The following is a 12,897-nucleotide window of genomic DNA, read 5'->3' as shown; positions in this document are numbered from 1 at the left end:
CCCGCTCCGCGGCGCCGGGCGGAGCCGCCTGACGCCATCGCGGCGCGCCGGGCCGGGCCGGGCCGGGCCGGGCCCACCCTCCGCTGCCCGTTGCCCCTCGCCATGGCGGCGGAGGGGGCGGCGGTGCGGGTGGCGGTGCGGGTGCGGCCGCTGCTGCCCCGGGAAGCGCTGCGGGGCCACCGGCCCTGCCTGCGGGGCGACGCGGCCACCGGGGAGGTGGCGCTGGGCCGCCGCCGCCGCTTCCGCTTCGCCGCCGTGCTGCCCGAGGCGGCGGGGCAGGCGGCCGTCTACCGGGCCTGCGTCCAGCCGCTGCTGCGGGCCTTCTTCCGCGGCTTCAACGCCACCGTCTTCGCCTACGGGCAGACCGGCTCCGGCAAGACCTACACCATCGGGGAGGCCAGCGTCGGTGAGTCGCGGCGGCACCGCCGTCCCACCGGCATCTCTCCCCGCCAGCGCCCCATCGCCGCTTCCCTCCCTCCTTCCCTCCCTCCATCCATCCTTCCCTCCCTCCCTCCATCCTTCCCTCCCTCCCTCCCTCCCTCCCTCCCTCCCTCCCTCCCTCCCTCCCTCCCTCCCTCCCTCCCTCCTTCCCTCCCTCCCACCCTCCATCCTTCCCTCCCTCCATCCTTCCCTCCCTCCATCCTTCCCTCCCTCCATCCTTCCCTCCCTCCATCCTTCCCTCCCTCCATCCTTCCCTCCCTCCATCCTTCCCTCCCTCCATCCTTCCCTCCCTCCCACCATCCCTGCCTCCCTCCCTCCCTCCCTCTCTCCCTCCCTCTCTCCCGGCCCAGCCATCCCTCCCAACCCACCAACCTCACCCATGCCACCAGCCCTACCCATTTTGTCAGCTTTCCTCTCTCCACCCCAATGCATTGACCTCACCATCACTTCCAACATCATCCACCCTCTCAGCACCCTGGCCCAGCCCAACTGCCACCCATCCCCACCCCGCCACCCACGCTGCTGTAACCACCCCCACCGTGGACAACACATCCTCGAAGATCACAGCGTGTAGGTTTGCTCCACGACCACTGCAGGACAAACGAGAGGACCCTGTCTGGTCTGGAGGTGGTGGTGATCTCCCTAAAACACTGATACCTTCAGCTGGCTTGGATCTACCAGCTTTGTCCTGAAATAAACCCTAAGCAGAGGGAGGTTTGCAGGGATTAATCCTGTTAGTTTGGTAATGTGAAGGAAACAGGGAAAGAGGAAATCTTTCCTTCCTGTCAGCGGTGGCTTAATGGTATTATGGTATCTTACAGAGGACACACTGTAAATGTTTCAGTCAGCTTTAGTTAATTGCATAGTTTGTAAACACTACATTGTTTCCATATCTTCGATTTACCTTTATTTTCAGTTTCTCAGTTCAGGCTATCATTGTACCAAATTTGGGGATGGCCCTTCTACACACCTGTTGGAGACAAAAGCAAAACCATTTAAAAATCAGACGGCGGAGTGCTGTGGCCAGATACAAGCAGGCTGCAAGCACAGAAAAAAAAAAATCTTGGAGCTGGAAGAGGTTGTGGAGTTGTGTTGGCTTCAAAGGACAGCACGCTGTAGCTGCAGGCGTGGTGTTTGCTACCTGCTTGAAATGCTAAAGTGCCTTTTCCTTCTTGAGGAAGGACTGGAAGCCAGCAACGTTGCTGGAATCCAGCACAGCAGTGGGAGAGGATTTGCCCCAAGGTCCTGTGGTGTAGAAGCACTCGCAGGGATGTTTAATCTGGGCTGCGGAGGCTGAGCTGTGGAAAGGTTGTGAGGCTGCTCGTTTCCAGCTGACACATGTGCTGCCGGCAGGTTCCTGCCCACGGCTCTGTCCCTGGCCAGCACGGGCTCCCCGGGCAGTCACTGCTCCCCGTGACCATGTGCATCTCTCTGCCAGCTTCCATCAACGAGGATGAGCAGGGCATCATCCCCCGAGCCATGGCTGAGACCTTCAGGCTCATCGATGAGAATGACCTGATCGACTACACGGTCCGAGTGTCCTACCTGGAGGTGTACAAGGAGGAGTTTCGGGACTTGCTACAGGTGGATACAGCCAGCAAAGACATCCAGATCCGGGAGGACGACAAGGGGAACATTGGTATGTGTGGCTGCACACGGGCTCCCTTTTCTCCCTGTACCCCAGGCCAGGGTTGGGCTATCTATCCCTGATGGGAGGTCTTCTCCCTCCGTCCCTCCCCAGCAGCAGATTGCCGTGCTTACTCCTGTTTGGTGGGGAAAGCCAGTCTGTGTGTGGCACAGTGGCAGCAGGCTGTGCAGAGGAGCTGTGTCCTCGGGCAGCCCGTCCCTCCCAGCCACAGCTCCGTTTGCTGTTGCAGTGCTCTGCGGTGTGAAGGAGTCAGAAGTGGAAGGGCTAGATGAGGTGCTGAGCCTGCTGGAGATGGGGAACACAGCCAAGCACACAGGAGCTACCCACGTCAACAGGCAGTCGAGCCGCTCGCACACCATCTTCACGGTGACCATGGAACAGCGGCGGGGGCCTGGCCGCCTCCCCCTACACCACCACCCCACCTCCATCCCTGCCTCGGGCCAGGTCCTGGTTTCCAAGTTTCACTTCGTGGACCTGGCAGGGTCAGAGCGAATTGTGAAGACGGGAAACACAGGGGAGAGGCTGAAGGAGAGTATCCAGATCAACTGTGGCCTCCTGGCCTTGGGCAATGTCATCAGTGCCTTGGGAGACCCTCGGAGGAAGAGCAGCCACATCCCCTACAGGGACTCCAAAATCACCAGGTACAGCTGGGACTGGGCCCCCCACATCTCATGGGCTCTTGGCCCAGCAGGAGGGAGGTGATGCTTCTCCGAGCCTTTCCCATGCCCAGCCTGCCAGGTTGGGTGGCAGAGTCACCCCACTAGCCAAAAGGAGCTTGCAGGGCCAGTTGTCCCTTCTGCTCTCAAACCGGGGCTCTCAGACCGACTGCTTGATGGTATGGGGCCAGCTGACCTGCTGTGCCTCACAGCACTTTACAGGTCTACCCTGCACACAGGTTTTCACGTAGGGAAGCTTGAGGAGCAGTGAGACCAGGATAGAAATGACAGACTGGCTCAGTGCAGTGCTGCAGAAGTCGAGGCTTGCAGAAGTCATGCTGCTGAAACTGAGACGGGGTGTCATCGTGGGTTATCCTGCCTTTCCTGCCTGGCAGCAAATAAAAAAGGTGCCAGTAGGCAGGTTTGATGGTCTGCAGTTAGTTTTTAACTCAAGTAGGTGGCCTTTGCAATCTCCAACAGGTTTCCATGCAGCACGTGCCTAGCAGCGATTCACAGAGTCGGGGAGCTCCCAGCCTCAGGAATTACTCAGATGGAAACTTGTCACAGCATGAACTGTTATTCCTCTGCTTAATAATTCTGCTTACTTCACTAGTGCCAAACCGGCCACAGAGCAAAAATATCGTTTTCCTTGGGCTTAACCTCTGAATAGCATTGGAAACCTCCTGGTTCCTGCATTATTTTGTATTTCAGCTATATTAATCACTGTGCTCATCCTTAGGATCCTGAAAGACTCTCTGGGGGGGAATGCCCAGACCGTGATGATAGCCTGTGTCAGCCCATCCTCCTCCGACTTTGATGAGAGCCTCAACACACTGAATTACGCCAGCCGGGCTCAAAATATCCAGAACAAGGCCGTGGTGAACTGCCGCAAGGAGACTGAGCATGTCGAAGAGCTTCACCTGCAGATAAAGAACCTGCAGAAGGCGCTGGAACAGCGTCACCGCTCCGAGACCCGTATCATCAACCGCTCGGCCACCGCCAAACGATGCGCGCCGGACCCCACGGCTCGGCTGCTGGCGGAGTGCGCACATTACCGGACCTGCACCGACGCTGCGTACCGGCTGCTGATGGAGCTGCAGGAGGACAGTAACCTGACGGTGGAGCAGATCCTGCGGGTTAAGGAGTGGTTGTGTGCGGTAGAGAGCGAGAGGAGCGAGCTGACCTCAGCCGGGCTGGATAGCGGCATCGAGAGCACCTCCATGGAAGACCAGAGCCCTGAGGCACAAGGCTTAAAGCTAGCAAAAGCCCAGGTAACAGTTGGGGTGGTTTAGCTCTGAGGTGGGGTTCATCTGATGGCCACTAAACACAGCAGCCTCAGCACGGCACAGTGGAAGGGTCAGGAGAGGGAGCAGAGAAGCAGCCCGGCCAAGAGGCTGTAGGGAGGCAAAATGATGTGGTCCTCAGAGCAGACAGGGAGAGGTTGGATTCAGCTGCAGCCAAGAGATTTATTCTGCAGCTAAAATCTGGGTTTGCAGAGCTGCTGTTTCCTTGCAGAGTCCAGCATGGGAAGGGAAGGACAAGGGTAGGTGCTGACGCTGCCTCTCTTACATTTCGGAGGGCAGGTGAACACTGAGAAGAGGTGCGAGACCATCAAAGACGAGCAGCTGGCCAAACTGCAGAGGCAAGTGGAGCGCCTGGAGGAGGAGAACCGTGATTTCCTGGCTGCCCTGGAGGATGCCATGGAGCAGTATAAGCTGCAGGTATTTCTGGGCTGTGTTTTCTTTATAGGGACCTGCCCTGCTCCTCCCATTCCTCCCCAGGAAAGCACAGCCCGGCTTTCGGGTTCCTCCGCAGCAGGTCTGGGATCCATATGTGCATAACCACATTTTTCTCATTGCTTCCTAGAGCGACAAGCTGCAGGAGCAGCAGGATAAGATCTCAGAGCTGCATGTGCGCTTGGAGATGGCAATGCCAAACCTGTGTGTGCCAGGACTGCTGGAAAACCTTCACCTGGTGACCGCCTGCCAGAGACCTCACACGGCCCCACTGGATGCTGCCCCATCCCATGGCCCCAGTGGGGTTCACTCGGGGCTCCTTCCTACCGAGCAGAGTGGAAGAGCCCTTTGCAGGAAGGTGAGGTCACAAGTCCGTGCCGTTGAGGAACTTCTGCCTTTTCACTTGGGTGCCCTCCACTGTAGGAACTGCTTTTGGCCCACTGTTGAACACAAATCTTGTCAGAGGTGTAGTCCAGAGGACCACGCTCTGTGTTCACATCCAAAGAGTTTCACAATGCTGGCAAAAACAGCCCAGCTTCAAAACTGAGGCTTTTAATGTTACAGGTGGGTCCCAGATCTGCTCAGCATCTGAGCAACAGGAGGCAGGAGAAGGGCAGACAGCTGGGTCTAGCAACACAACAGTTCTCCTGAAAATATGCTCAACTTCATTTTGTTGCTTTTCTTCATGTCTAGCAGTGATGCCCAGCTGAGAGATGCTTTTTCTAACACCAGCTCTCACTCAGCATGTTTCCTCTCTTTCTGATTCTCTGCACCAGCAGCTTGAGAGCAACCCCTCCTTCCAGGAGGAGGACCTGGCAGGCTGGCACCTGAACCATGCACAGTGCCCGGCTGACAATCCAGAGAACAAAGATGCAGCACTGAGGAGGCAGCTCAGCCAGGACTTGGAGAAGCCATTAGAGTTGTCCTCGGGAGAGGAGGAGGATGGGGAACAGAAACGGTCCCTGTCCCAGCGCCGGTGAGTTGCGGCTGTGCCAGCACCATGCAGTGCCCTAGCAGTTGTTCTCATGTAGGATGTAGAAGCAAATGCTGCCTCTGGGGTCAGCGATTCTGCTGAGACAGCTGCCTGCTTGCTGGGGAGCTAATTACCATCTTTCCTGAGCACAGCTACTATTTCTATCTCCTTCTGAAGCCTGTGGAACATGAGGGTCCTTACTGGGAAACAGCAGTGTCCAAACCCAACTGATGAATTTGCTGTTCCTTCTAGAAATGGGATCCAAAGCTGGAGCAAGAAAGAGATTTGCAAGTTGAGCGAGGAGCTGAGTGGAGGCAATGCCCACTTGATTCAGGAGGAACAGCTGGAGCTGTCAAAAGGCAAGTGGAAACCATAGGTTGTTGGACAGTCTCCCTCAGGCTGGCGGTGCTTTGTTGAGTGCTGTTGATGTCCCACCTGGATGAGTCTAGAGGACAAAAATGGAGCAGATGACAGTCTAGCTGCTTTTGTTAAAGAGAAACTTGAATTGCTGGGGTCTGGCAAGAGCCATGTTTTGGCAGAAGCTGCAGGTGATTCTGGGCAATGGTGTGCCAGATCTTGGCTACAGATCTGAGATCGGATTGTCATCGTGTCATCCAGCTGTTAAAATAGGACCTTCTTTACTTGGGAATCTGTGTTGCAGAGGTCTGTAGGAGGCGGGAGCCGCTACTTGGTCCCTGGGAGCGCCTGCCAGGGAAGGACTCGGGGTGGAGGCTGGTGCAAGCACAGCAGAAGATCCGAGAGCTGGCGATCAACATCCGCATGAAGGAGGAGCTGATCACGGAGCTCATTAAAACAGGTACAGAGTTGCTGGCAGGAACATGCAACCATGAAATCCCCTCCTAGTCGTGATGCTCAGTCTCTACTCCCATCCTCATCTTCCCTCCCTGTGTTGCTTGTCCTCAGTCTTTTCTCCTGTAGGCAGCAGAGCTCTGTTTCTCCATCCCTCTGGCTGACAGAGACCCTTCCCATTGTAGCTTCCCTGTAGCCAGAAGGACTTGGGGAGAGGGAGGAAAGGTCCATCCCTCATCGGGATCCTGGCTGTGAGGGAGGAGGGCCTGGAGGCCATGGCGGATGGGTGTGTGTTGCAGGCAAGGACGCCCAGGCTCTGAACAAGCAGTATTGCCAGAAGATCAGCGAGCTGGAGCAGGAGGCAGAGCAAGTGCGGGCAGAGCTGAGCGACAGCCAGAAGCAGCTCCAGGAACTGGAGGCCAAAGAGCCGTGGGACCCTGGGGAGAAGCGCAAGCTGCAGGAGTACCGCACGCGCGTGGCGGCCGCGCAGAGCAAGGCCCGGGTGAGTGGGAAGGGCTCTGCCCAGCCAGGGAGGTGGGCAGGGGCAGAGCTGGGGGCATCTCTGCAAAAGGGCATGGGGGAGAGGCCGAGCCCAAGGGCAGCTCTCGCCCTCCGGCAGGTTCTGTGCAAGAAGAAGCAGGCGACGGAGAGGCTGGTGTCGCTCTCGGCCCAGAGCGAGAAGCGAGTGCAGGAGCTGGAGAGGAACATCCAGCTGATGCGGCGGCAGCAGGGCCAGCTGCAGCGCCGGCTGCGGGAGGAGAGCGAGCAGAAACGGCGGCTGGAGACGGAGGTGAATAAGCGGCAGCACCGAGTCAAGGTAGGAACAGGCAGGAGCAGCTGGGCTGCTGCGGTATTTGCGAGGATGATGATGATGGGCGGGCTCTGAAAGCCGCTGGGCAGGCCAGAGTACCTTGCATGGGGTCTGTGATTGTCTTGGAGAACAAGGAGATGGAGAGAGGATTTTTTTTAAGAGTATCCAAAGAGCTAGCAGAGAACATAACCCGTCCCTCAGCCCCTGGCTGTAGGGTAAACAGCTTCCACCCCCTCAACGCTCACAGTTGCTCTTTCCCACACAGGAACTGGAACTGAAGCATGAGCAGCACCAGAAAATCCTTCGCATCAAAACAGAGGAAATCGCAGCTTTCCAGAGGAAGCGGCGGAGTGGCAGCAATGGCTCTGTGATCAGCCTGGAGCAGCAGCAGGTACAGGCAGAGTGTGCCTTCCTCCTCTTTTCTGCTGGAAGGGGACTGCTTGACAGATGGCAGGATGACAGGGGAGATCTGGAGGCAGGGACCTCAGCTTGAGATGGGACATAGCCCATCCCGCCCTTGAGGAGGACAGTCCATAATGTCACTTGCATCTAGTAGCCCTAGACTTAGATCTTGTCTTAACCCCAGGAACAGGGTCCCTTCTAAATACTAGCATTGGTAAAGAAGCTGTGAAATCTTGTCTGTTAGCAGAAGGATGGTGGCAGATGTGGCCCCCAAGGACTCCTTGGCAGCTGGGGATTTAGCTTAGCTCTGCCTCTTGGAGGAGCTGGAAGGATAAAATCAGTGAAGTCTGGGCTACAGGGGTTAGCAGAGATGGAATTGAGGTTCTTGCTCTGATCTCAACCCCACTGCTCTTCAGTCTAGCAGTCCTGGGCATTGCTACTGCTGCCTGCATGCACATACATGCCCTTTGCCTCTCCTTCCATCAGAAAATCGAGGAACAGAAGAAGTGGCTGGACATGGAGATGGATAAAGTTCTCGAGCAGCGCCGGGCCCTGGATGAGCTGGAAGATGAGCTGAGGAAGCGGGAAGATATCGTGGCCAAAAAGGAAGCCCTCCTCCAAGAGAAGAACGGCCTAGAGAGCAAACGACTGCGCTCCAACCAGGTGGGACGGGAGTGTGACACCTCAACCTCTTGCTTGATTTCTAGCAGAGGTGGGAGGCTGGAAGACCTGGGTGCTATTCTGGGTCTGGCTGGAGGGCTGCAGTCCAGGATGAGGTGGTGGTGGGAAGTGGGTAGGAAATCTGCCTCTACAGAAGAGCCTGTTCGTGCTGTGCTGCTGAGCCAGCTGGTTTGATAGCCCTTGGTTTTTTGGGTGTGAGGTCACTTAGTCTATGGAGGGAATAGAAAGGGGCTGAGGGCCTGACTAGAGCAGATCCCCTTGTGCATCTTCTGCTGCAGGCCTTGACAGATGACATAGTACGTGTGTCCAGCCGCCTGGAGCACCTGGAAAAGGAGCTGACTGAGAAGAACGGGCAGCTGCGCCATGGCAGTGCCCACGACCAGCAGCAGATCCGCCAGGAGATCAACAACCTGCGCCAGGAGAAGGACCAGCTGCTCAAACAGAGGTTGGAGCTCGACAACAAGCTGCGTCAGGGCACCCTGCTGTCCCCAGAGGTACCTCGTTTCTTGGGCTGAGCTGCTCTGCTTGCAAGAGCATGAGGTAGTAAGAGAGAAGTAAAGACCTGAGCATGGGGTTGTTAGCAGATGCTCCCCCCTGCCCCCAGACTGTGTGTATCCCAACTCCTTGCCAGCTTTATTGAGATGACAAGGGAGGTTAAGGCAGGGTGAGACAGTGAACCCTTTGCTCCCTAGTAACTGCAGCTCTGCCCTGGCAGGAAGAACGGATCTTGTTCCAGCTGGACGAGGCAATTGAGGCTCTGGATGCAGCCATCGAGTACAAGAATGAGTCCATCACGTGCAGGCAACGAGTCCTGCGGGCCTCAGCCAGCCTGCTGTCCCAGTGCGAGATGAACCTCATGGCCAAGCTCAGCTACCTCTCCTCCTCCGAGACCCGAGCTCTGCTCTGCAAGTACTTTGACAAGGTGCGAGACAACTGGCCTCTGTGCTGGTGGGAACTGCAGTATCTGACCAAACTCCTGTTTTCCTCTGCCTCAAGCCTTCTGCCTGCCTCCTACTGTACTTTTGCCTTGTAAAGTCAGGCCACAAAGCCACAGCACCATGATCCCCACCTGTCCCAACACCTGGGAGAGAGGCTGAACTAGTCATAGGATGCCTAGATCCCTGTGGTGTCTCTGCCACGTCAGTGCAGCCCCACGTTGCCCTTCCCTCTGCAAAGCAACTGTGACATCCTGGAACTACTAACCTTTGTACGCTGTACCAAAAAACTAACTTGATCAGCCTCAGTGGTGCAGGAAAGCTGCTAGGCTCTGAAGGAGCTGAGATGTTTCTTGCTCTTGGGCCCTGACCAGGTGGTGACGCTGCGAGAGGACCAGCACAGGCAGCACATTGCCTTCTCGGAGCTGGAGATGCAGCTGGAGGAGCAGCAGCAGCTAGTGTACTGGCTGGAGGCGGCTGTGGAGCGGCAGCGCCTGGAGATGGACCGCCAGCTCACCCTGCAGCAGAAGGAGCACGAGCAGAACATCCAACTACTGCTCCAGCAGAGCCGTGGTAACCACCCAGCTCCTGAAACAGGCAGCAGTGGCACTGCTTTCGTCTTTTGCAGGGCTTGCAGCTTGAAATGACCTTGTTTTTTCTTGTAGAGCACATGGATGAGGGGCTGGCCAGCAGCAAACTGCAGTATGAGGCAAGGATTCAGGTGCTGGAAAAGGAGCTGAGCCGTTATATGTGGGCAAATCAGGAGCTGAACCAGAGGCTGAGTAACATGAACCTCCATCCTGGACAGGCCAAAGGTGAGAGGAAACCCAGGCTGGGGCTTTGCTGTTCCTACCACATTAAAAGGAGGAGAGTTTAAATTCTTTTCCCTGGCAGAAGAGTCAGGAGCAATGTGGGTGCTGGTCATTGCTGGCCCTGAGCAAGTGTTCTACAGGCACCGATTTTGCTGAGAGAATTAGAGATCCTGATCCTCATCTCACTGTACCGCCAATCTTTCCAAGCAGGGATGGAGAGAAGCATTCATGGGGCCGGGGACAGAGCTCCCACTGCACTCGGGACCTGCGAGGAATCCAGCCTTGGGGAACAGCCCGTGCCTCTGGCAGTTGCTGAAGAAAGCCATCGGGTCAGGGATGAGAGCAGGGACCTGGTGCATGCCCCTTTGCCATCAACGTGGAGGCGTTCCTCCCTGCCCAACGACAGCCCCGGGGACCTTCGGCAGAGGGATGCGGAGCACTTGCTGAGAGCGGGGCAGCCCCACGAGGTACACCCGCCACGGAGCCTCGCTCCGGCCTCCAAGCCCCGCCGGGAGCTGCGCAGAGCCAGCCTCAACGCGACCCCAGTGCCTTACCACCCAGCAATGATAGACGTCAGGAAAAACCCACTCTAGACACAGGCTTAACGCTTACCTGGCACAGGGCAGGGAGGAGCAGATATTGCTGGCGTGAGCTTAAGAGCCTTCCTGCCCCTCAGGCTAGCCTGGTGTCGTGTTTGAGCCTGGTCGGCAGCCAAACCAACCTGTTACATTTCAGAGGCCTGAGGAAGAAAGAGACATGAATTTCATCCTAAGGGAAGTAAGCATGTAAGGTGCAGAAGCACCAGCCAATGTTTCTCCACGCTGCTGCCAGTCAAGACAGTGCTGACTGGACACCTTACCTCCTGCACCCTCAGCAGGTTAAACACTGAGAAATGGGACATAGATACCTTCCACCCTGGCCTCATAACACTAAAAACTTGTTTACAGCTTGGAAACCTCTGTTGCAGGGCTTCCTCAGCCCTAGCAGCCTCTGAGGGAAATGGTCTGCAGTTCTGCAGAACTTATACATAGATGTTTCTATTTTTTTTTAGTAACTTTTTGGGTTTTTTTACATTTCTACTGTAACTTTTCTAATAAAGCAGAGTGAGTTTAATGAATCAGTCACTTGTCAGAGGCTCCTGTTGTCACTTTAGGTATGTAGAAAAAAAGGAGTTCTGTATAAACTTTACTGCATGGGAGCTCAGCTGCTCTCACAGTGTTGCCTTAATGTTTAAGTACCTGCTCTGTAAGTGCTCAGTCAGAGCTGGTAGGCTTCCTAGATTGAGCTGCTGCAGGAAAAGCATCTCCAGACAGCAGCAGAATTGTCTGAAGCATCCACGATAAAAGCAACCCTGGTTTGGTGCCATTTTCTGGTCCAGCCTATAAGCTGATTTAAGCAGCATTTTCTTACTCTTGGGAAAAATTCCACTCTGGATGTAAGGGAGATGAAATACAATCCTGCAACTTCTTAACACTGATGCCACCACAGGAAGGGGGACATAAGTTTAACTCTGGCAGAGCAAGAAATGAGAGCCCATGCACCTGCTTTAAGAAAGGGCAAGGGGGGAAGCATGGCCCCTTGGCTCCCTGACCCCAAAAAGCAAGCCACTGCTTCAGCATGAAATCACAAGGGGCACTGCTACCACAACTATCTGGGAAGTAATACACAAAGTTGAAAGCCAGCATCTGAAGTAGAATCTTCCTGCATAACTGATCTTGCCGGTAGAAGTGTGATTACTGAATGCTCTGGATATGGCTGAGCCATGCAAGATTTAAGTTCAGAGCTTTTACTTTCTGCTGTTGAAAACAAAAATCTTCAGCAGATAAAAGAATCCATCCTACTTGAAGTAAGTAGTAGTGTTGAAACTCCATGCTTGTATATCAGTCTACATCCCTGAAGGAGGGGCACCTCCCACAAGCAAAACAATCACTAGTAAGCACCCTATTCCTCCTCTCTTGGCAGAAGGAAATGGGTCAGTTTTTCCTACAACAAATAGTGTTTCGAGGAAATAAATTCCATTCAATACCATCTAGCCCTTCAAAGCCATGTAACAAATTTCTGCCTTGCCAGCCCTGGTTTCAGGATGAACTCATACAATCTTGATAGCTTTCTGCCTCCTCGGCATTCACTAGACACTGGGGTGACTTCCCCAATACCCTGCCATGCACAAAGAGATTGCTATCCTAAAGGAAAACTCATCCCTTCCAAGCTAGTAGTAGAATCACAGACTGGTTTGGGTTGGAAGGGACCTCAAAGATCATCTAGTCCCAACCCCGCTGCCATGGGCAGGGACACCTTCCACCAGATCAGGTTGCTCAAAGCCCCGTCCAACCTGGCCTTGAAGACCGAGGCAAAAAAGTCATTGAATACCTCAGCCTGCTCCACATTTCCAGTGACCAGGTCTCCCATTTCCTTCTGGAGAGTGCCCACATTTTCCCTTCAGTATTGACATATCTATAGAATCTTTCCTTGTTGCCCTTGATGTCCCTGGACAGATTTAATTCTATCAGGGCTTTGGCCTTCCTAATCTGACACCTGGCTGCTCAGTTTCTCCATACCCCTCCCAGGCTACCTGTCCTTTCTCCTACCCTCTGTAGGCTTCCTTTTTGTGCTTGAGCTTGTCCAGGAGCTCCTTGCTCATCCACACAGGCCTCCTGGCATTCCTGCCAACTACTTCTTTGCCTGGATGCATTGCTCCTTGGTTTGGAGGAGGTGATCCTTGAATATCAACTGAAATATAATATCCTTGAATATTAATTAAAATACAGCCAGCTTTCTTGGGCCCCTCTTCTCTCCAGGGTTTTATCCCATGCTACTCTGCCAAGCATACCCTTGCAGAGGCCAGTCAGTTCTCTTGCTGTCCAGAGTAATGAGCTTGCTGCACATCCTCCTCAATGCCCTAAGGATCTTGAACCCCATCATTTCATGGTCACTGCAGCCAAAGCTGCCCTTGAGCTTCACACTCCCCACCAGCCCCTCGCTGTTGGTGAGA

The 12,897-nt window shown here is 55.1% G+C and overlaps 1 protein-coding gene across 2 annotated transcripts; it reads left to right on the top strand.

Annotated features, from left to right (window-relative positions):
* Positions 1–54: 54 nt before the first annotated feature.
* KIF7 (kinesin family member 7) lies at positions 55–11,053 on the top strand. 2 transcript variants are annotated; one of them, XM_042804257.1, is made up of 18 exons: positions 55–406; positions 1,880–2,080; positions 2,319–2,730; positions 3,485–4,016; positions 4,329–4,466; positions 4,612–4,839; positions 5,258–5,457; positions 5,707–5,813; positions 6,116–6,271; positions 6,564–6,766; positions 6,884–7,081; positions 7,341–7,466; positions 7,964–8,140; positions 8,437–8,652; positions 8,874–9,080; positions 9,468–9,666; positions 9,759–9,908; positions 10,116–11,053. In XM_042804257.1, the coding sequence occupies exons 1-18, from the start codon at positions 103–105 to the stop codon at positions 10,496–10,498; spliced, it is 4,137 nt and encodes a 1,378-aa protein (XP_042660191.1). In that variant the 5' UTR covers positions 55–102; the 3' UTR covers positions 10,499–11,053. The 2 variants fall into 2 exon arrangements, with proteins under 2 accessions (XP_042660191.1, XP_042660192.1); XM_042804258.1 differs by having other exon boundaries at positions 5,261–5,457; positions 10,116–11,052.
* The last annotated feature ends 1,844 nt before the right edge of the window (positions 11,054–12,897 follow it).

The sequence above is a fragment of the Tyto alba genome, unplaced genomic scaffold (genome assembly GCF_018691265.1).
Source record: "Tyto alba isolate M040663 unplaced genomic scaffold, T.alba_DEE_v4.0 Super-Scaffold_41, whole genome shotgun sequence".
Classification (NCBI taxonomy): Eukaryota; Metazoa; Chordata; class Aves; order Strigiformes; family Tytonidae; genus Tyto; species Tyto alba.
This window is presented reverse-complemented; position numbering and strand designations above follow the sequence as displayed.

Bases quoted from the DNA above. Each gene is read 5' to 3' on its own strand.
- KIF7 (XM_042804257.1), top strand. From the start codon at position 103: ATGGCGGCGGAGGGGGCGGCGGTGCGGGTGGCGGTGCGGGTGCGGCCG. The intron at 5,458-5,706 runs GTGAGTTGCGGC...TGTTCCTTCTAG, and splicing joins CGGTCCCTGTCCCAGCGCCG to AAATGGGATCCAAAGCTGGA. The intron at 5,814-6,115 runs GCAAGTGGAAAC...TCTGTGTTGCAG, and splicing joins ACAGCTGGAGCTGTCAAAAG to AGGTCTGTAGGAGGCGGGAG.